The sequence below is a fragment of the Mustela erminea genome, chromosome 18 (genome assembly GCF_009829155.1).
Source record: "Mustela erminea isolate mMusErm1 chromosome 18, mMusErm1.Pri, whole genome shotgun sequence".
NCBI lineage: Eukaryota > Metazoa > Chordata > Mammalia > Carnivora > Mustelidae > Mustela > Mustela erminea.
In genome coordinates this window covers 35,539,383-35,563,081 of record NC_045631.1, presented here as the reverse complement: position 1 = coordinate 35,563,081, position 23,699 = coordinate 35,539,383, and the positions used below count along the sequence as shown (strand labels likewise).

At 41.8% G+C, this 23,699-nt stretch overlaps 1 protein-coding gene across 1 annotated transcript in view; it reads left to right on the top strand.

Annotated features, from left to right (window-relative positions):
* Window positions 1-2,077, top strand: part of UTP18 (UTP18 small subunit processome component) — a 42,533-nt gene extending 40,456 nt beyond the window's left edge. Inside the window, exons 13-14 of the mRNA XM_032322946.1 lie at window positions 1,081-1,119; window positions 1,891-2,077. Coding sequence (XP_032178837.1) covers window positions 1,081-1,105 — 25 coding nt within the window. The 3' untranslated portion in view covers window positions 1,106-1,119; window positions 1,891-2,077. The remainder of the gene's footprint in view (window positions 1-1,080; window positions 1,120-1,890) is intronic.
* Window positions 2,078-23,699: the final 21,622 nt, after the last annotated feature.

Sequence of the window (23,699 nt, the reverse complement as noted above, 5' to 3'; positions counted from 1 at the left end):
TTTGAGGAAGAGTAGCCCCTTTAAAAGTACTGCCACTATGTTGGTGGTTTCTGTTAGATTAACTTTTGCTGATTTGACAATTCATTATTTACTCCACTAGATTTAAGTGATTTTTTGTTTGTTTTATTTGTTTTCGGAAAGAGGTGCTGCTTTCCCTGCTTCTCTGCCAGCTGTAGGCTGTAAATAAGGGTGTCAGCCACAGAGATGTCTAAAAGTTATGCTCTGTCCATTTCTTTTCTGCACTCAGCATGCTTGGCTATAAAGCAGGAACAAACAAACCCTGGTTGCACGGTTGCTAGAAGATACAGGGGACAAGGCAGCTCTTCCCGGGGAGCTGAGGAGCTGGGAGCCTGTGACTTCACTCAGAGCACTTGTCCTTGCTCCCTTGTGTTGGTGGTGAATGCTACATAGGACCCTGTGTTTATGTTTGTATCAGAGAAGGCCTGCTTTCAAAATACTGAAATCAGGTGTGAAGAAAAGGAGGATTATAAATTGGGTTTGAGGAGATAATTGTGAAGAGAGGATATAGCAAACAGTAATATGGTCTCAAGTTCTGCTTTGAAAGGAAAATGGGATATACTGGGAAATTGATATATCCCATCATTCTCAGTCCTAGTAATTTTTGGAGTGATTCTTTCAGTTCAGGTTTTATAAAAAGAATGCAGGTTCCTACTGCACCTAGAAATTCTCTCCCAAAGCTTTGGTTTTATTATAATTGAATCCTCTTTCCTCTAAGTTTAAGCACCAGAGGCCATTAGAGTTTTCTCGAGAGCATTGCTGTCTAGTGAGACTATTTCTAGCAAGTGGCTTGGACTGACACGTCTGCTGGGTATGGCTGAGCAGGTATTTCATACAGTCCATTTGATGCTTTGCAGTAAGCTTAATGCTTTTACTGAAATCTGAGGAATTAGCCTTAGGATCCTTCAGGATGTCAGGTTGAGAAGTCTTAACCTAGCTGCCCCGTGAGAATGATTATGATTCCATTTTTCCCCCCAAAATCTTCCTAACATCATTTTCATTGACAGTACTCTGAGTAATCATTTCAAAGTTATTTAGATAATTTGTCTTTTACTTTTTCAGGTTGCACCATTATTCAGAATTCTGAAGAGAATATTTGAAGTAAGAAAATCCTTTTTTATTGATTCTTCAGGTTTTAGGGTTCACATCTGTTGCTGTCATTTGGCAGAGGGACCACATTGTCTGGTCTTTGTTTCTTTGCCACTGGGTTGCTGTATTGTCGGTAAGGGAGTAGGGTGGAAGTAGATCAGGAAGAGCCCAGTTGGACTTGAACCTTCCTTGGGCAATTTTATTCCAAATCACAACAGTCTGGATCTGTTTTTCTGAGGTCTGATCTCTAATATGGTGTTCAGTAACGGTCATCAGAATTGTTATTTCTGAACATTTAATCCACAAAGGATAGACATAATCACAAGAGATATATCTTCAGATAAAATTATAGCTTCCATGAGCTCAAAACCCCTTATTTTGTATGTTTCTTGAGAGATTAAAAGTAGCCTGCCCTGTGGCTAGTTAATGGTAGCTTGTCACAGAGCTAGTTGATGGCTGGTCATTAGTATTGCTGCCCAGTATTTAAAACAATGGGACATGCTTCCCTTTCCGTGGCTTGATCTTTGACTTGGAGATGTGGTAGTTCTGAGGTTGAGCTTTGCAGTTGGCCTGTTCGTCTCTTTTCTGAAATTCGTGAACGTTTTCTACAGATTGAGGAGACTCTGGGAGTGATAAAGGATTAGTTATTGAGCCAAACCACATAAGCCAAGAGGGGAAAGCAGCCTAGCTGTCCTGCCTCCCCAGTTACACAGCCAGCACGTACATTTGTGGGTGACCAGCAGCCATAAATCAAGTGTGTAATTTCTTCTGTTCTTTTCTCAGATCCAGTTGAGCCACAAGAGAAACCTGTCTCAATATATCTTCTCAGAAGCTTTCTGAATGTGTGATAACATGTGTATAATGATGTATCGAGCCAGCTGTGCTTATTTAAGTCAACAGAGGTGTCTTATAAACAAATAGCAACTTTTGTTTGAAAATAAATGTATGTTCTTTCCTTCCCACCTACACATAAACACACTGTCTTGGATGCGTTTCTTTTCAGACTGAACATGAGAGATTGGAAACACCTGTCTGTAGCCAGAAATAATACAGACAGATATTCTTCTGTTTACCCTAATTGCTATTTCCCCCTTTCCCAGCAGAGAGCTCTCCATGTTTCAGGGTATTTCAGGGTATCAGCTAACAACCTCTGTTGAGCTAGTAAGGTCATTTGGCTTCATGTGAGAGCAGTGAGAAAATTGCATGGAAAGAATTTTGAACTTCCAGGTTTTCTTGAAATGGTGATAATGGAAATGAGAAGACTTCTGGGCGTTTTACTTCAAATGGTTATCATTGGTGTTTGTTGGAGAGGGGTCCCATGAAATCCTGGCACATGTGACCTACCGATTTCCTGGAAATATTTAGTACATCAATTTAAATGTTTCATTTAATTTAGGTTCTGGGGTTGGCAGTTTGGTTGCACAATTTGGCTATAGTATAACCTTGCTTTAAACTGATATTAGACCCTGTATTTAAGGAGTATTAGTTGTGAAAAGTATCAAGTAGGGGCTGCGAACCTTCACCCCACCTCCTTGCGAGCACCTGGGAAAGTCAAGTTAGAGGAGGAAGTTTTTCCAGTGACAAAGAATGGCTCTGACTCTGCCCAAAGAAGTAATGGATCCCAGTTAACTATATTCAAACAAACAGCTCAGGGAAGGGCATCTTCTGCATCTTCAAGGCCTTTCCAGGTGACCTAGAGCAGCCCTAGATGGTATGTTATGGAATGACAGGATCTTTCTGAAAGGACATTTTCTATTAAGGTGGGCTATTGTGTGTAATTGTAGAGGCCCTCTCCTGTCCCCTCTTCTTGGCAACAACTTCATAGTAAATATTGGTGCTAAAAATTTCAGTCCTGAAACCAGTGGACTTGTTAGTGTTACTCCTCTCGAGAAGTGCTAGAGGGCAGCATTGGACTGGGAGTCTGCAAAGGCAAGGCTCTCTATAAGCTGTTTACCATCACTTTGTATTTAACTTGAGCTACATCATTGTTTATTTCACATGTGGATACCAAGCCTTATATGTGCTTATTCTGCATACGATTTTCAGTTCCTAAGAGTGTAAAGATTTACAGGAATTTATCTTTCTAGAGAAAATGATGGAAGTCGGAGTTGAAATCTTAACTACTTTTTAATGCCTCTAGATCATTTTTACACTCTCTTAGGGGCAGAGCAAAGAATCCCCAGTTCTAATCTCTAAGATAGATAAATGTGCTCTTTGTTCTCCAGACAGATATGCCACTGAATCTGCTTCTTGTCTTTTAATGTTTATATACCCTCGAAGGGTGTTGGGAATTTGAGTCAGGCTCTCATTGTTTCTTGTTGCTGGTGCCAGGCTATGTCCTCGAGGAGAGGAGAGCCACCGTCATGATCTCATTTACACAGTTCTCTGTTGGCACTTGCTACAACAGCATGGACGTGGCTTCTGTGTGTTCGGAGGCAGACGTTTTGAGCTGTGGGGTGATATGTTGCCATCCAGAGCCTCACAGGATGTGCTCCGTTTATCTGGAGTGATGATGAGTTGAGATCTTTGGTGTATCTTACTCCTCTCTCCCCTAGCCCCACTAATGGTCGGTGAACTAAAGAATTATCAGTCTGTTGAAATCGGTGGTGGTGTTTGGACAAATCAAGGTGAGAAGTCGTAGCAGGTGCTAAGTGTGCATGCGTGTGTCCCTGGTGAGGATAATGGGGCCCTTTTCAAGTCTGCACAGAATGTGTGGCCCACCGGAGGGCTTGTAGCCAGCGTCTCTGCGCTTCAGCCAGCGGACGGGTTGGGAGCAAGCAAATGCTCGTGAAGGGAAGCGCTTGCCACGCTTGTAATCAGCTCCTGATTGGCTCTTTGGCCTCCCATGCATATCTCCCAAATCATCACAAATTGCAGGAGACACAAGCATCGTCTATTCCCTTATGAGGAAATGGGGGCTGGGACAAGAGGTGTGGGGAGAAGGTAGAACGTGGGGTGGGAACAGCGTTTTGGAGCCCCTGGCGCTGTACTTTTGCTGATGTCAGTATATACATGTAATCTCAGGAAATTCGCATTGTTCCTCTTAAGGAAGTGATAACTTTTTTAATAGTCACAACTTTTTTTTTTTTTTTTTAGATTTTACTCATTTATTTTCGTGATTGAGCAGGGGGCAGGGCAGAAGGAGAGGGAGAGACAATCTCAAGCAGACTCCCCACTGAGCCCAGAGCCTGACACAGGGCTCGATCTCACGACCCTGAGATCATGACCTGAGCTGAAACCAAGAGTCCGATGCTTAACCTACTGAGCCATGGAGGCACCCCGATACTTCCTTTCTATAGGGAGATAAATTGAGGTTCAGAGAGGTTGAACATCTGAGTCCCTAAAGCCATCATCCTTACATTGATCACTGATCGACAGAGCAGGGCATGTCTACTCACAGTACATGGTGCATGATTGTGGGAAGGAAATAGAGCTCCCATGTTGTGCAAAATGTGTTTATACTGCAGATAATGTGGATAATCTGTAAACAGATATGTTTCTTTGGGGGGTATATACTTAAGGGTCTTCCACAAAAGGGCCATTAGTTTGGAGACCCAACCTATTGCCACAGCAAACTTGACACACCCCAGCTGAACACATTTCCACACCCTTCCTTCCACTTCCCCAAGCTTGTTTTTGTATTCCCTTTAATGTGAACAGCTCCTCCATTAACCCAGTCACTTTTAAGCTAGGTACATGAGACTGGATTTAAACCTGAGATTTTTCTCTATTTTCCACCACAAACCCTAGTTACCAAGCAATTTAATTTTTCTCTCAAAAGTCCTCTTAATTTTCTATCCTGCTGCTTCCCCACCTCTGATCAGCTTTCATCTGTTAATCCCCTGGCTGGGTGTCATTACTTCCTGCTTCACGTTTTTCAATTGGATGTTCATACTGCAGTCAGTGATTTTTTTTTTTTTTTTAAGATTTTATTTATTTGTCAGCACAGGAAAGCGAGAGAGCACGAGCAGGGGGAGCAGCAGGAAGAGGTAGAAGCAGGCTCCCTGCTAAGCCAGGGGCCAATGTGGGACTCGATCCCAGGACCCTAGGATTGTGACCTGAGCTGAAGGCAACCACTTCTCCAAATGAGTCATCCCATTAACGATTTAAAAAAAAAAAATTATTAGGAAAAACTTCAAATTATACAAAAGGAGAGATACTAATATAAATCTCTTTGGAAGGATCACTCCGCTTCGACAATAATCAGCTCCTGGAAATCTTCATGTCCCGCCCACAAGCTCTCTGGTTATTTTGAAGCCCAGCCGAGATGTATCACTTCATCTGTAAATATTTGAGTACGTATAGAGATGTGTTTCAGAAATACAAATCTTAACACTCTCCTCTTAAAATCCTAAACAGCTCATTTCTCCCAAACCCTTTAGTTTCCCCAACTATGGAAAAGGCGTAATAACAGACGTGCCTTCTAGGACTAGTTATCAGGCTCCGAACAGCCCCTGGCCCAGAGCGCGCTGTCAGTGAGTGTGAGACGCCGCCATTGTAATCATCACAACCGCAGTCCTGTAAGATGACACTCAAGCTCCTTCGCTTGGTAGAGAGGCCCATTATCTTGGCCTCTTCCCATCTCTCCAGCATCCTCGCTTACCTTGTGCTCCAGAAATCTTGAGCTACTTGAAATTTCCTTGAAGAAGCCCAGCTATCTTTCTCCCCCATACCTTTGTTCTTGCCGATGCTTCCTCCTTGCCTTTTCTTTCTCTGCCTTTCAAACACTGCATCTAGCAAGATGGAGATGGACTTCTGTCATAGTACCTATACCCTTTGTTGTATTTGTTTCTTTGTTTATATGGTCTCTTTTAAAAAAATTTTTTTTGTATATTTATTTGACACAGAGCACAAGCAGGGGAAACATTCAAGGGAGAAGCAGGCTTCCTGCTGAGCAGGGAGTCTAACATGGGGCTCGATCCCAGGACGCCGTGACCATGACCTGAGCTAAAGTCAGATGCTTAACTGACTGAGCCACTCAGGCACCTCTCTTCCTTTTGATCAAAGGAGAAAGTCTCTCCTAGAAGTCTCCCTGCAGACTTTCCCTCATGTTTCCTTGGCGGAATAGGGTCACAGGCTCTAGACCAATTACTATCAAAAAGGATGAATTTTCATAAAACTGATCATGCTTCATCCCGTGGGCTGGCAGTGGGGCCTCCTGTCCCTGAGCACATAGCTATCTGCCTGTTGCTTGGGGGGGGGGTGGGAAGCGCTAGGCATCTGTTTGCAGGAGGACAGGGGAGTAGGGAATGACTTTTGGGAGAAAACAAACTGCTTGCCATGGGTACACGCATGCGTGCTTCTTATTTTTTAATTTAAAAATTTTTTTTTAAATTTTTTGTTTTATTTTTAAACATGCATGGTCCCAGATTTTAATACTCTCCAACAGCTATTAGTTCTTTTAATTTCACTTACCTGGCAGAGGGGGTAGTTAATGGGTTTAGTAACTTTTGTATCTTTGAGGAGGAGAGTAACATTCTTATACTGGTCTCTTTGTATGCATGAGTATTTCTCCAGGAGAGATACCTGAAGTGGAATTGCCAGATAAACACGTTTAAAATTTTGATTAAAATTTTTGATAAAAATAATTCTCTCAAGTATCAATGACAATGACATGCGCACCGACAGTCAATGAGAGAATTCCCAGTGAAGTGGTGATAAAAATGTTATCACGAGATATTATTATAACCTAATGAGTGAAAAATGATAGCTATCATTCTAGCTTGTGCTGTGATTTTTGATTTCACCCACTGAAAAAGGGACAACGAACGCTATCTCCTTCCCACAGTCTCTAAGAGAAGTTAATACCAGTTCCTCAGAGAGAGCAGTCTCCCCTCCCTCCTTCCTATTTGCGAAGATGTTTCTCTCCTGTTACTACTTAATTCATCTCTGTCCCTCCAACATTTGGCTCGATGCTTGCTCCATATGTTAGATGTATAATTTTATGAGCTTAAAAAAATCGGACTTAAATATGGACAGAACATATTCTGTAAATGTGGGGAAATGACCAAAAGCACGGTTCTTGAATCCCCAATCAGGATACATGGCTTGACTAAGGGTTTTTGTGCTGTTTTCGGATGTGAGAAGCCAATCTGAAGGTTTAACATGAAATTAGAAATGATGAAACTGCTAAGGTATTTTGATGGTCTATGTAGGCAGCAGGTGAGAATATTTGGAATTGGGACTATTTGAGAGGTTAAATTGTAAAGTAGAGTGTAAGAGGGAATCCTGAGGCATAAGGAGAGATGAACTATTAGGAAGCCAGAGGCAAAGCCCAAGTCAGTAGTTTTTAAAATAGATGATGAGTTGAGAATAAACCGTGAAACTTTGAATCAGCCAGCAGCCGGCAAAGGCATTTTCTCATTGACAGCTAAGCAGTGATAAAATTCCCTCATTGTAGGTCCTGCCTCCCCATCAGAAAGCCTGGCATAGTAAAATGAAATAACATTTCCAGAAGTTCCAGCAAAATGGTATTCTGTTATTTTATACGCTGCTGTTCTCCACTCACACCCCTACTTCTTCAAACGTAATTTCTTCCTCCCGTTGCTTTCTCCTGTGGATTTTCAGATCATTTATCCCCTTCCCTCCCTACCCCCATCTCAAGCCCCAGAGCATCTCAGCTGAGCCACCATGTGTGTGAGGCACTCTGTTCATGCAGGATTCCCAGCAGTCCTGGGCGGATACAGCTCCCACCTCCTGGAGGCTGAGTTGCACCTTAGACCGATAATTACAAGTTCCAAGAGTGTGGTCACAGGGGATAGACAGAGCACTTTGGGAACATGGCGTGAGGGGGAAACCTGACTTGGCCCCCAGGTCCCCTAGGAGGCCGTGTTGAAGTTGGGTTTGGAAGAGTGAGTAGGAGTTGGCCAGGACAGGAGTATATCACCCTCAGCCCTCCAGCCACCTCACTGCCCTTCTCCCCAAGGCATGCCCTGAATGCTGTCTGGGATCCCCAACCTCTTGTGAAGACTCCCTGTGCATTCACCTGATTGCTTCTCTTTCTGTGGCAGCCTGGGTCCTCCCTGCAGCTCTTGGGTCTCCCTTGAACCTCTCTCTCTCCTCTTTGATTGCTCTGCCCCACCCCGCCCCCCCTTCTTTGCCCTAACATGACTTGGAAAGAGAAATCATTTTGTTTCATTTCCCAGTTCTGGATAACTTATCTTTACAACATTCATAAGACACTTCAGTATTGAGTCCAGCACAGAAGAAGCCCTTGGAAACTTCTATTACTGCCATTATTATTATTATTATTATTTTTTTTAAAGAGTTTATTTATTTATTTGACAGAGATCACGAGAGAGAGAGAGGCAGGCAGAGAGAGAGGAAGGGAAGCAGGCTTCCCTGCTGAGCAGAGAGCCCAGTGCAGGACTCGATCCCAGGACCTTGGGATCAAGACCCGAGCTGAAGGCAGAGGCTTTAACCCACTGAGCCACCCAGGCGCCCCTGCCATTATTATTTTTAAAAGACAGACAGTACATTGCACATTATAGACACATCGTAAGAGCGGAGTCCCTTCCTCTGTCGTGGGACCGCGTGGCCCAGGTGGGGCAGAGAAGCTGGGACCATGGGAGTCACATGTTCAGTAGGGCACTTGGAGCTCATTGGGTCCCAACAGCGGATACCTAAGGTCACACAACTTGTTAATGTCAGAGCCGACTTAGGACCAGGTCTTCATACTCCCCCTGCGTGTCATGCGTTCTCTACTGTGGTATCCGTGCTCCGAAGTCGCTGTGGGGACTGTCGGGGCTTGCTGTCTCATCACCCAAAGGGTGACAAATGCCTTGAGTCTGCGCTCTGAGAAGGTCCTCTTGTCTCCTCTGCAAAAAGCTGACTCTCTTGTGCAGCCCTGGAAATTCGTGCAGCCCTGGAAATTCTCTCCTCTCCAGAGCGCTTCGCTGGCTGCCCCTGGGGGCGGGGGTGGGACACGGAGAAGATGCAGTGCTCACTTGTGCTATTTGCAAAGCTGTTCTGTCATGTCGGTGTGGAGGACCAACATTGCTAGAGCTCCCTGTGCCCCTTAGTCTTGGCTTGGAGATGTCCCTGAAGCCTCCCTTCTGTTTTGCTTCTGAAGAAGCTCGAGTGTCTTCTGTTGCCCGGTTTTAAAGACACAGGGCCTTCTTTGGGATGGGCACCAGGAGGCAGTATGGCCTAACTGTCAAGAGCACAGAGTCCGTGAACTTGCTTTTAAATAGCCCAGATCCTTGACGCTCTCCAAGCTTCAGATTCTTTCCCTGGAAAAGAGGGACACCAACAGAGCCACTCCAGAGGGTGGGGGAGAATTAAGAGGCACGACAGTATACAAAGCCACGCCCCATTGCTGGGCACAAGGTAAGCATCCAATAAATGCAAGTTATAATTATTTTCTCCTGTGATTCTACAGCAGCCTGGAAAGGTAGGCAGGGCAGGTGCTATTAACCCTTTTATACCCTGGGAAGGCTCAGTTTCCGAAAGATTAAATGACTTGATCTGAGGTCACAAATCCAGTAAATGGGTGTCAGGACCCCAGATGTCCTGACTCTGAGTTCAGTGCTCTTTCTGCTCTCACAATGGCCTTTGGAATGAATGGTATTTCCCTTGGGGACCTGCCTGACCCACTTTCATGTCTGTGAATTCTCTTTTCGGCTTCTCCTCCTGCCAGAATTTTGCCTGGTGCCCATCTCCAGAAATCCAAGAGCCAGACTTCTGCCTGTGGCTCAGAGGCTGCTAGAATGGCGTGGTCCTGTTAATGGAGGACACTAGGTCTCTCTCAGGAGGGATCAGCAAGGGTGCTCGGAAGCTATAAGGCTGGTAGCTTCATCCCTAGAGAGGGTGCACTGAATCTTTAGCTAGGCGTTCACTTGGTTGTCTTTCAAGTGGATTTACTTCGAGTCCCTTCAAGGACCTATCTATATGATCATGCATTTAAAAATTTCAGAATCATTTAATACTTAGATGTTCTAAAATTATTTATGGTATTGCTGAAAAGATACTAATGAATTTAACACTATTGCACTTTCTACAAAGGATAATTTCTCACGCAAGACCTCTGAGCTTCTTGCTCGTATATGTCACCAGGAGCATTCCATTTTGTTCAGTAAATCATTGGGTTTCATCCTTCTTCATTGTTTGATACATTGACAGGGTAGATGCTTCCTTGTTCCCTTATGTCTGGAGACCTAATTTCTGAAGTGAGAAGTTCTTTCCCTTGGCTATGACTATAGTCCTGGCCAAGTTGGCTGTTTGACTCTGGGTAAGTCATTGAACCCCTCTGAGCCTTTGTTGCCACATTGGAAATGATGGTAATTATCTCACAGAGATGTGTAAAGGGCTCAGGGAGTGGATGTGTCCAGAGTGTGTCCCGAAGTACTGTCCCTGACATTAAGTAGGGGCTCAATTAGCCTGTGTTCATCTTTATCTGGTCATGTCTGTAGACTTTCACATTTATCCATCCAGAGCTACATTCATTATTTTATTTTCTTCTGACCCTGTGAAGCCCATGGGACCGTTGTTAATTTGAAATATAGATAGATACGGCTATATTGCCTTACAAAAACCTTTATCGGTTAATATCTTCATTGAACGAACCTTTGTGAAAATCCCTAACTGACTCATTACTAAAGCATGTTGTAGCTCTTTATGGAAAAAGAAAACACATACAAAAAGCCACACGTAACGAATGCATGGTTTAATGAATTATTATAAGGTCAATACCGCCCAGGTCAAGAAATAAAATTCTGCTCCCGCGCCAAGAACCCCTCCACGTGCACTCTCCCAATCCAACACCCTCTCTTCCCATAAATAACCACTCTCCTGATTTGTATAGTAGCTACTACTTTGCTTTTTTTCATTTTCTTATGCAAATATGTGCTCCTGGACAATGGACAATGTCAATTAGTCTTACCTGATTAAAAAATGTGATTTCTTTTTTGTTATTTTTAAGATTTCATTTTTATTTGAGAGAGAGAGTGAGAGAGAGCACGGGCTGTGGGGGGAGCAGCAGAGGGAGGGGGAGAAGGAGAAGAGGGCTCCCCACTGAGCCAGGAGACTGATGTGGGACTTGATCCCAGGACCCTGGAATCATGACCTGAGCTGAAAGCAGTCGCTTAACCAACTGAGCCACCCAGGCATCCCCCTAAAATGTGATATATCTTGCAAGTTTCATTCAATCTGTAAGTTCCTCCTTCATCTTCTTTTTTTCTTTTACGAATTATCTGTTGAAAAATTCTAGCCATTTGGTTTGCAGAGTTTTGCATAGTCTGGGCTTTGCTGATGGCGTGCTCATAGTATAGTTAATTAAGCATATTCCTCAGTAAACTTACCGTATTCCCAGTAAACTAAATCAGAGGTCGGATCAAAACTCAGGGGCAGTTTCTTTAGCCTTAGACTGAAGTCTTAGGCATGCCTATGGGAGATGCATGATGTCTGCTGGTTTTTCTTTTTATGCCTAAGTTCATTAATAGTTGCAAAATGGTCATATTCTAATTCCATTATTTCTTTTTCATTTATTAATTGGAAAACTTTTGTAGAGTGATACCCTCATTTATTATTTGGTTATCACGTATTGGTAAGTAGTCATATAGGAATGGCAGGATAAATGCCGAGGTATTTCCCTCTATTGACCAGTTTTTAAGACTAGTTATTTTCTTATCATCTTCTGATGGTTTCCAATCTCTCTCTCTCTTTCTCTCTCTCTCTCTCTATATATAAAATTATTATATATATTGTATAACATATATATAATTATAAACCTGTAGATTTAAATATATTTGATGGGTTTTAATCCATTGCATTTGTTGTCTTGGGCCAGTGGAAGCTTCTTCAAATTTGTTCCTGAGTCCTTTCGATAAGCTCTAGTGGTTTGTTGTTATTGTTTTTGCTCTAGTGGTTTTTTATTATTGTATTATTTTATTTTTGAAGATTTTATTCATTGACTTGACAGATGGAGAGAGTGCATAAGCAGGGGGAGCAGCAGAAGAAGAGAGAGAAGATGTGGGGCTCGATCCTAGGACCCAGAGATCATGACCTGAGCCGAAGGCAGACGCTTAATGAAGTGAACCACCCAGGCGCCCGTTCTAGTGGTTTTTTAAATTGTTTTCTCGCTATTTGGTAGGACAGAATGTCCCAGGTTCATCCTGCATATTTCCTGCTCCAGACCTCATGGGAGCCGTATCTCTGACAATCACTGCTTTCTTCGAATGAGTAACTGTATTTTAGGAACTTATACTCTGGTTGCTAGTGTTGCTTATTGCTACTGAGGTTGGTTACTGTGCCTAAACATTTCCCGTAGACAGAACTGGGGGTGGGGCGGTGAATTTAGTGCATGTTAGTAAGGTGGGTCTGTGTCTTTGTTGGAAGAGGTCACTGAGAGGATGTGATCACTGGTCCACCTGTGAGCTGGCTGGGGCAACCAGAAGCCCCTCACCCTCTCTGCTGTCCTTGGAGTGGGCCTCCCACTGGCCTCGCCCACCCTGGAAGCTGGCAGCAGGATGCAGCCTTGAGACCGAAGTCTGTTGCAATGTGGACCAGAGACACAGTTGAACCCCACGGAGGCTTCCACAGAAGCTTTTCAGGTTCTGGTGGGTGGAAGTGGAGATCTGCTCGTCTTGCAGTTGCCTGAGACCAGCCTAGGAAGGAAGTTACCTTGCTTAGGAACCCTGCACCGGGCTCTGGGGGACGGCCTGCCTTTTCCCTCTGGCTCTCCTTGCCCACCCTGTCTGGGGGCCCAGTTTCAGCTCTCATGCTGACAGCCGTCAACACTTGAAGGTTAGTTTTACCAGACACAAAGTCTTGGCGTCTTACTTCCATTCCTCGTGTATCTTAAAGACGTCCCTCCTTTTCCTTTCGGCATAAAGTGTTGCTGTTGGAAAGTCTCATAATAATCTGATTTTTTTTCCCTTGTGAAGTCCAATGCTCTGATTTTCCAGATGGTACAAGGTTTTTCTTTTTTCTTGAAAAGTCCGGGGTCATTGTACGGGAATGTCTTGGTGCTGGTCATTCTGGGTCGATATTCTCAGGTATTATGTCTGCTCTTTCAATGGGAGGTTTCAAATATTTTTTCTTTTTTAAATTTCGGGGAAGTTTTCGTTGTTTCTTTCTTTTCTTTTTCTTTTTCTTTTTTTTTTTAAAGATTATTTATTTATTTATTTGACAGACAGATATCACAAGCTGACAGAGAGGCAGGCAGAGAGGGAGAGAGGAGGAAGCAGGCTCCCCGCTGAGCAGAGAGCCCGATGTGGGGCCTGATCCCAGGACCCTTCGATCATGACCTGAGCCGAAGGCAGAGGCTTTAACCCACTGAGCCACTCAGGCGCGCCATGCTTCTTTCTTTCTATTAAGTGTTTTAATATTCTAATTGATTAAATTCCAGTGTAGTTGACATACAGCATTCTATTAGTGTCAGGTGTACAATACAGTGACTGAGGAAAGTGTTCTTGAATTCTCCTTCACGGTATCTGTTCTGTTCCTTTGTGTGGGTTTTCTTCAGAAGCTCTGCTCTCTGGCTGATATTCTTACCTGTCCTCAGTATTTGTCAATCTTGCTTTTTTATCTGTTCTTTATTTCTTTTTATTTTAATGCTTCCCCTCCCCTGCCCCGTCCCCCATCCTAGCTGCTGTTTTCACCTTCTATTTCTCTTAAGAAACATGTGTCTATCTGATCTTGTGTTCCCTCTGGTCTAGTCTTCATTTCTGAAATGGTGCTTTCCTTCCCTTTTCTGTTCTTTACTGGGTATTTCACCTCACTTCTGAGTCTTTCTAATTCTGACCCATAATGTTCTTTTATGTCTGGTTATTTAAAAAATGTGTTTGAACTTGATTGGAACCAGTCATTGGTTCATTTTGTTGAATGCACATGCCTTTCGCGTGCACTGTGTGTCCTCGAGAAGTAAGCCCTTGGCCTTCACAGTAGACCCCTTCCGCTCACCCAGGCTTGGAGATGGCCAGACTCTTCCGCATGGCAGCTGCTGTTCTGAGATTGGCCCTCAGTGTCTCTTAGAGAACACCTGTAGCCTCTATCAGGGTTCTCGCTGCTTCTCTCCACTTCCTCCTGATGGATACTCACAGTGCCAACAGGGATGGTCTTGTGGCCATTGTGGTTTGCCCCCACTCATTTTATTTTGGGGTTCACGAGTATATCTTGTCACATTTTGATGTAAATGTTGGACATTTTTGGTTTTGTTATCTAGTTGCTTCTTCTTTTTTCTTTACTTTGGAGATCATTGAGAAATTATGATCCCACTTCTACCATCTTTCCAGAATCCTTTTTGTTTTTTTAAATGTTTTAAATGTATTAATTATTTTTATTGACATGTAATATATCATTTGCCCCAGGGGTACAGGTCTGTGAATCTTTAGGCTTACACACTTCACAGCACTCACCATTTCATACACCCTCTCCAATGTCCATAACCCAACCACCCTCTCCATACCTACCTCCCAGCAGAAACCCTCAGTTTGTTTTGTGAGATTAAGAATCTCTTATGGTTTGTCTCCCTCCTGATCCCATCTTGTTTCATTTTTTCCTTCCTTAGCCCTCAACCCCCCAACTCTGCCTCTCAAATTCCTATATCAGAGAGATCATATGATAATTATCTTTCTCGGATTGACTTATTTTGCTCAGCATAATACCCTCTAGTTCCACCCATGTCGTTGCAAATGGCAAGATTTCATTTCTTTTGATGGCTGCATAGTATTCCATTGTATATATATACCACATCTTCTTGATCCATTCATCTGTTGATGGACATCTAGGTTCTTTCCATAGTTTGGCTATTGTGGACATGGCTGCTATAAACATTCAGGTGCATGTGCCCCTTTGGACCACTACATTTGTATCTTTAGACTAAATACCCAGTAGAGCCATTGCTGGGTCATAGGGTAGCTCTATTTTCAACTTTTTGAGGAACATCCATGCTGTTTTCCAGAAGGGCTGCACCAGCTTGCATTCCCCACCAACAGTGTAGAAGGGTTCCCCTTTCTCTGCATCCTCACCAACATCTGTCATTTCCTGACTTGTTAATTTTAGCCATTCTGACTGGTGTGAGGTGATATCTCATTGTGGTTTTGATTTGTATTTCCCTGATGGTGAGGGATGTTGAGGATTTTTTCATGTATCTGTTGGTCATCTGGATGTCTTCTTTGCAGAAATGTCTGTTCATGTCCTCTGCCCATTTCTTGATTGGATTATTTGTTCTTTGGGTGTTGAGTTTGACAAGTTCTTTATACATTTTGGATGCTAGCCCTTTATCTGATATGTCATTTGTGAATATCTTCTCCCATTCTGTCAGTCGTCTTTTGGTTTGTTGACTGTTTCCTTTGCTGTGAAAAAGCTTCTGATCTTGATTAAGTCCCAATAGTTCATTTTTGCCCTTGATTCCCTTGCCTTTGGCAATGTTCCTAGGAAGAAGTTGCTGTGGCTGAGGTCAAAGAGGTTGCTGCTTTTGTTCTCAAGGATTTTTATGGATTCCTGTCTCACATTGAGGTTGTTCATCCATTTTGAGTCTATTTTTGTGTGTGGTATAAGGGAATGGTCCAGGTTCATTTTTCTGCATGTGGCTATCCAATTTTCCCAACACCATTTGTTGAGGAGACTGTCTTTTTTCCATTGGACATTCTTTCCTGCTTTGTCGAAGGTTTAGTTGCCCATAGAGTTGAGGGTCTATTTCTCTATTCTGTTCTATTGATCTATGTGTCTGTTTTGATGCCGGTACCATACTGTCTTGATGATGACAGCTTTGTAATAGAGCTTGAAGTCTGGAATTGTGATGCCACCACCTTTGGCTTTCTTTTTCAACATTCCTTTGGCTATTTGGGGTCTTTTCTGGTTCCATATAAATTTTAGGATTATTTGTTCAATTTCTTTGAAAAAAAATTGATGGTATTTTGATAGGGATTGCATTAAATGTGTAGATTGCTTTAGGTAGCATAGACATTTTCGCAATATTTGTTCTTCCAATCCATGAGCATGGAAGGTTTTTCCATTTCTTTGTGTCTTCCTCAATTTCTTTCATGAGTACTTAATAATTTTCTGAGTACAGATTCTTTGCCTCTGTGGTTACATTTATTCCTAGGTGTCTTATGGTTTTGGGTGAATTGTGAATGGGATCGACTCCTTAATTTCTCTTTCTTTTGTTTTGCTGTTGGTGTAAAGAAATGAAGCTGATTTCTGAGCACTGATTTTATATCCTGACACTTTACTGAATTCTTGTATAAGTTCTAGCAGTTTTGGAGTGGAGTCTTTTAGGTTTTCCACATAAAGTATCATATCATCTGCAAAGAGTGAGAGTTTGACTTCTTCTTTGCCAATTCAGATGCCTTTAATTTCTTTTTGTTGTCTGATCGTTGAGGCTAGGACTTCTAGTACTATGTTGAATAGCAGTGGTGATAGTGGACATCCCTGCTGTGTTTCTGACCTTAGGGGAAAAGCTCTCAATTTTTCTCTGTTGAGAATGATACTCAATGTGGGTTTTTCATAGATGGCTTTGATGATATTAAGCAATGTACCTTCTATCCCTACACTTTGAAGAATTTTGATCAAGAAAGGATGCTGTACTTTGTCAAATGCTTTTTCAGCATCTATTGAGAGTATCATATGCTTCTTGTTCTTTCTTTTATTAATGTATTGTATCACATTGATTTGTGGATATTGAACCAACCTTGCAGCCCAGGAATAAATCCCACTTGGTCGTGGTGAATAATCCTTTTAGTATATTGTTGGATCCTATTGGCTAGTATTTTGGTGAGAATTTTCACATCTGTGTTCATCAAGGACATTTGTCTGTAATTCTCCTTTTTGATGGGGTCTTTGTCTGGTTTTGGGATCAAGATTATGCTGGCCTCATAAAATGAGTTTGGAAGTTTTCCTTCCATTTGTATTTTTTGGAACAGTTTCAGGAGAATAGGTATTAATTCTTCTTTAAATGTTTGGTAGAATTCCCCTGGGAAGCTGTCTGGCCCTGGGCTCTTGTTTGTTGGGAGATTTTTCATGACTGCTTCAATCTCCTTACTGGTTATGGGTCTGTTCAGGTTTTCTATTTCTTCCTGTCTCTGTTCCTTTCTGGTGTACTACTTTTAGGTTCTCTCTTTGCTTAGAGGTCCCCTTTCAATATTTCCTCTAGGGCTGGTTTGGTGTTTGCAAATTCTTTTAATATTTGTTTGTCCTGGAAGCTTTTTATCTCTCCTTCTATTTTCAATGAAAGCCTAGCCAGATATAGTACTCTTCACTGCATATTTTTCTCATTTAGTGCTCTGAATATATCATGCCAGTCCTCTCTGGCCTGCCAGGTCTCTGTGGATAAGTCTGCTGTCAATCTAATATTTCTACCATTGTATGTTACAGACTTCTTGCTTTCAGGATTTTCTCTTTGTCACTAAGACTAGTAAGTGTTACTATTAGATGCAGGAGTATAGACCTATTTTTATTGATTTTGATGGGGGTTCTCTGTGCCTCCTGGGTTTTGATGCTTGTTCCCTTTGCCATATTAGGGAAATTCTCTATTATAATTTGCTCCAATATACCTTCTCCCTGCCCCCTTTCTTCTTCTTCTGGAATCCCAGTTATTCTAATATTGTTTTGTCTTATGGTATCACTTATCTCTCAAATTCTCCCCTTGTGGTCCAGTAGTTGTTGTCTCTCTTTTGCTCAGCTTCTTTATTCTCCTTCATTTGGTATTCTATATCACTCGTTCTCTCTTCTGCCTCATTTATCCTAGCAGGAAGAGCCTCGACTCTTGATTGCATCTCACTAATTCCTTTTTTGATTTCAGCTTCGTTACATTTTAGTTCTTTTATTTCTCCAGGAAGAGCTTTTATTTCTCCAGACAGGGTTTCTCTAATATCTTCCATGCCTTTTTTGAGCCCATCTAGCACCTTGAGAATCATCATTCTGAACTCTAGATCTGACATATTACCAATGTTCATATTGATTAGGTTCCTAGCCTTTGGTACTGCCTCTTGTTCTTTTTTTTTTTTTTTTATTTCCAGCATAACAGTATTCATTATTTTTGCACCACACCCCGTGCTCCATGCAATCCGTGCCCTCTATAATACCCACCACCTGGTACCCCAACCTCCCACCCCCCGTCCCTTCAAAACCCTCAGATTGTTTTTCAGAGTCCATAGTCTCTCATGGTTCACCTCCCCTTCCAATTTCCCCCAACTCCCTTCTCCACTCTAAGTTCCCATGTCCTCCATGCTATTTGTTATGCTCCACAAATAAGTGAAACCATATGATAATTGACTCTCTCTGCTTGACTTATTTCACTCAGCATAATCTCTTCCAGTCCCGTCCATGTTGCTACAAAAGTTGGGTATTCATCCTTTCTGATGGAGGCATAATACTCTATCCCCAGGGGTACAGGTCTGTGAATCACCAGGTTTACACACTTCACAGCACTCACCAAAGCACATACCCTCCCCAATGTCCATAATCCCACCCCCTTCTCCCAAACCCCCTCCCCCCAGCAACCCTCAGTTTGTTTTGTGAGATTAAGAGTCACTTATGGTTTGTCTCCCTCCCAATCCCATCTTGTTTCATTTATTCTTCTCCTACCCACTTAAGCCCCCATGTTGCATCACCACTTCCTCATATCAGGGAGATCATATGATAGTTGTCTTTCTCTGCTTGACTTATTTCGCTAAGCATGATACGCTCTAGTTCCATCCATGTTGTCGCAAATGGCAAGATTTCATTTCTTTTGATGGCTGCATAGTATTCCATTGTGTATATATACCACATCTTCTTGATCCATTCATCTGTTGATGGACATCTAGGTTCTTTCCATAGTTTGGCTATTGTGGACATTGCTGCTATAAACATTCGGGTGCATGTGCCCCTTTGGATCACTACGTTTGTATCCTTAGGGTAAATACCCAATAGTGCAATTGCTGGGTCATAGGGCAGTTCTATTTTCAACATTTTGAGGAACCTCCATGCTGTTTTCCAGAGTGGCTGCACCAGCTTGCATTCCCACCAACAGTGTAGGAGGGTTCCCCTTTCTCCGCATCCTCGCCAGCATCTGTCATTTCCTGACTTGTTGATTTTAGCCATTCTGACTGGTGTGAGGTGATATCTCATTGTGGTTTTGATTTGTATTTCCCTGATGCCGAGTGATATGGAGCATTTTTTCATGTGTCTGTTGGCCATCTGGATGTCTTCTTTGCAGAAATGTCTGTTCATGTCCTCTGCCCATTTCTTGATTGGATTATTTGTTCTTTGGGTGTTGAGTTTGCTAAGTTCTTTATAGATTCTGGACACTAGTCCTTTATCTGATATGTTGTTTGCAAATATCTTCTCCCATTCTGTCAGTTGTCTTTTGATTTTGTTAACTGTTTCCTTTGCTGTGCAAAAGCTTTTGATCTTGATGAAATCCCAATAGTTCATTTTTGCCCTTGCTTCCCTTGCCTTTTGCGTTGCTCCTAGGAAGATGTTGCTGCGGCAGAGGTCAAAGAGGTTGCTGCCTGTGTTCTCCTCAAGGATTTTGATGGATTCCTTTCGCACATTGAGGTCCTTCAACCATTTTGAGTCTATTTTTGTGTGTGGTGTAAGGAAATGGTCCAATTTCATTTTTCTGCATGTGGCTGTCCAATTTTCCCAGCACCATTTATTGAAGAGGCTGTCTTTTTGCCATTGGACATTCTTTCCTGCTTTGTCGAAGATTAGTTGACCATAGAGTTGAGGGTCTATTTCTGGGCTCTCTATTCTGTTCCATTGATCTATGTGTCTGTTTTTGTGCCAGTACCATGCTGTCTTGATGACGACAGCTTTGTAATAGAGCTTGAAGTCCGGAATTGTGATGCCACCAACGTTGGCTTTCTTTTTCAATATCCCTTTGGCTATTCGAGGTCTTTTCTGGTTCCATATAAATTTTAGCATTATTTGTTCCATTTCTTTGAAAAAGATGGATGGTACTTTGATAGGAATTGCATTAAATGTGTAGATTGCTTTAGGTAGCATAGACATTTTCACAATATTTATTCTTCCAATCCAGGAGCATGGAACATTTTTCCATTTCTTTGTGTCTTCCTCAATTTCTTTCATGAGTACTTTATAGTTTTCTGAGTATAGATTCTGTGTCTCTTTGGTTAGGTTTATTCCTAGGTATCTTATGGTTTTGGGTGCAATTGTAAATGGGATTGACTCCTTAATTTCTCTTTCTTCTGTCTTGCTGTTGGTGTAGAGAAATGCAATTGATTTCTGTGCATTGATTTTATATCCTGACACTTTACTGAATTCCTGTATAAGTTCTAGCAGTTTTGGAGTGGAGTCTTTTGGGTTTTCCACATATAGTATCATATCATCTGCGAAGAGTGATAATTTGACTTCTTCTTTGCCGATTTGGATGCCTTTAATTTCCTTTTGTTGTCTGATTGCTGAGGCTAGGACCTCTAGTACTATGTTGAATAGCAGTGGTGATAATGGACATCCCTGCCGTGTTCCTGACCTTAGCGGAAAAGCTTTCAGTTTTTCTCCATTGAGAATGATATTTGCGGTGGGTTTTTCATAGATGGCTTTGATGATATTGAGGTATGTGCCCTCTATCCCTACACTTTGAAGAGTTTTGATCAGGAAGGGATGCTGTACTTTGTCAAATGCTTTTTCAGCATCTATTGAGAGTATCATATGGTTCTTGTTCTTTCTTTTATTGATGTGTTGTATCACATTGACTGATTTGCAGATGTTGAACCAACCTTGCAGCCCTGGAATAAATCCCACTTGGTCGTGGTGAATAATCTTTTTAATGTACTGTTGAATCCTATTGGCTAGTATTTTGTTGAGTATTTTCGCATCTGTGTTCATCAAGGATATCGGTCTATAGCTCTCTTTTTTGGTGGGATCCTTGTCTGGTTTTGGGATCAAGGTGATGCTGGCCTCATAAAATGAGTTTGGAAGTTTTCCTTCCATTTCTATTTTTTGGAATAGTTTCAGGAGAATAGGAATTAGTTCTTCTTTAAATGTTTGGTAGAATTCCCCCGGGAAGCCGTCTGGCCCTGGGCTTTTGTTTGTTTGGAGATTTTTAATGACTGTTTCAATCTCCTTACTGGTTATGGGTCTGTTCAGGCTTTCTATTTCTTCCTGGTTCAGTTGTGGTAGTTTATATGTTTCTAGGAATGCATCCATTTCTTCCAGATTGTCAAATTTATTGGCGTAGAGTTGCTCATAGTATGTTCTTATAATAGTTTGTATTTCTTTGGTGTTAGTTGTGATCTCTCCTCTTTCATTCATGATTTTATTTATTTGGGTCCTTTCTCTTTTCTTTTTGATAAGTCGGGCCAGGGGTTTATCAATTTTATTAATTCTTTCAAAGAACCAGCTCCTAGTTTCGTTGATTTGTTCTATTGTTTTTTTGGTTTCTATTTCATTGATTTCTGCTCTGATCTTTATGATTTCTCTTCTCCTGCTGGGCTTAGGGTTTCTTTCTTGTTCTTTCTCCAGCTCCTTTAGGTGTAGGGTTAGGTTGTGTACCTGAGACCTTTCTTGTTTCTTGAGAAAGGCTTGTACCGCTATATATTTTCCTCTCAGGACTGCCTTTGTTGTGTCCCACAGATTTTGAACCGTTGTATTTTCATTATCATTTGTTTCCATGATTTTTTTCAATTCTTCTTTAATTTCCCGGTTGACCCATTCATTCTTTAGAAGGATGCTGTTTAGTCTCCATGTATTTGGGTTCTTTCCAAACTTCCTTTTGTGGTTGAGTTCTAGCTTTAGAGCATTGTGGTCTGAAAATATGCAGGGAATGATCCCAATCTTTTGATACCGGTTGAGTCCTGATTTAGGACCGAGGATGTGATCTATTCTGGAGAATGTTCCATGTGCACTAGAGAAGAATGTGTATTCTGTTGCTTTGGGATGAAATATTCTGAATATATCTGTGATGTCCATCTGGTCCAGTGTGTCGTTTAAGGCCTTTATTTCCTTGCTGATCTTTTGCTTGGATGATCTGTCCATTTCAGTGAGGGGAGTGTTAAAGTCCCCTACTATTATTGTATTATTGTTGATGTGTTTCTTTGATTTTGTTATTAATTGGTTTATATAGTTGGCTGCTCCCACGTTGGGGGCATAGATATTTAAAATTGTTAAATCTTCTTGTTGGACAGACCCTTTGAGTATGATATAGTGTCCTTCCTCATCTCTTATTATAGTCTTTGGCTTAAAATCTAATTGATCTGATATAAGGATTGCCACTCCTGCTTTCTTCTGATGTCCACTAGCGTGGTAAATTCTTTTCCACCCCCTCACTTTAAATCTGGAGGTGTCTTCGGGCTTAAAATGAGTTTCTTGGAGGCAGCATATAGATGGGTTTTGTTTTTTTATCCATTCTGATACCCTGTGTCTTTTGACAGGGGCATTTAGCCCATTAACATTCAGGGTAACTATTGAGAGATATGAATTTAGTGCCATTGTATTGCCTGTAAGGTGACTGTTACTGTATATGGTCTCTGTTCCTTTCTGATCTACCACTTGTAGGCTCTCTCTTTGCTTAGAGGACCCCTTTCAATATTTCCTGTAGAGCTGGTTTGGTATTTGCAAATTCTTTCAGTTTTTGTTTGTCCTGGAAGCTTTTAATCTCTCCTTCTATTTTCAGTGATAGCCTAGCTGGATATAGTATTCTTGGCTGCATGTTTTTCTCATTTAGTGCTCTGAAAATATCATGCCAGCTCTTTCTGGCCTGCCAGGTCTCTGTGGATAAGTCAGCTGCCAATCTAATATTTTTACCATTGTATGTTACAGACTTCTTTTCCCGGGCTGCTTTCAGGATTTTCTCTTTGTCACTGAGACTTGTAAATTTTACTATTAGGTGACGGGGTGTGGGCCTATTCTTATTGATTTTGAGGGGCGTTCTCTGAACCTCCTGAATTTTGATGCTCGTTCCCTTTGCCATATTGGGGAAATTCTCCCCAATAATTCTCTCCAGTATACCTTCTGCTCCCCTCTCTCTTTCTTCTTCTTCTGGAATCCCAATTATTCTAATGTTGTTTCGTCTTATGGTGTCACTTATCTCTCGAATTCTCCCCTCGTGGTCCAGTAGCTGTTTGTCCCTCTTTTGCTCAGCTTCTTTATTCTCTGTCATTTGGTCTTCTATATCACTAATTCTTTCTTCTGCCTCATTTATCCTAGCAGTGAGAGCCTCCATTTTTGATTGCACTTCATTAATAGCTTTTTTGATTTCAACTTGGTTAGATTTTAGTTCTTTTATTTCTCCAGAAAGGGCTTTTATATCTCTCGAGAGGGTTTCTCTAATATCTTCCATGCCTTTTTCGAGCCCGGCTAGAACCTTGAGAATTGTCATTCTGAACTCTAGATCTGACATATTACCAATGTCTGTATTGATTAGGTCCCTAGCCTTCGGTACTGCCTCTTGTTCTTTTTTGTGTGTTGAATTTTTCCGTCTTGTCATTTTGTCCAGATAAGAGTATATGAAGGGGCAAGTAAAATACTAAAAGGGTGGCAACAACCCCAGGAAAAAATGCTTTAACCAAATTAGAAGAGATCCAAAATCGTGAGGGGGGAGAAAGGGGATAAAAAGAGGTTCAAAAAGGAAGAAAGAAAAAAAAAAAAGAAAAAAGAAAAGAAAAGAAAAGAAAAGAAAAGAATTAAAAAAAAAATGAAAACACCTA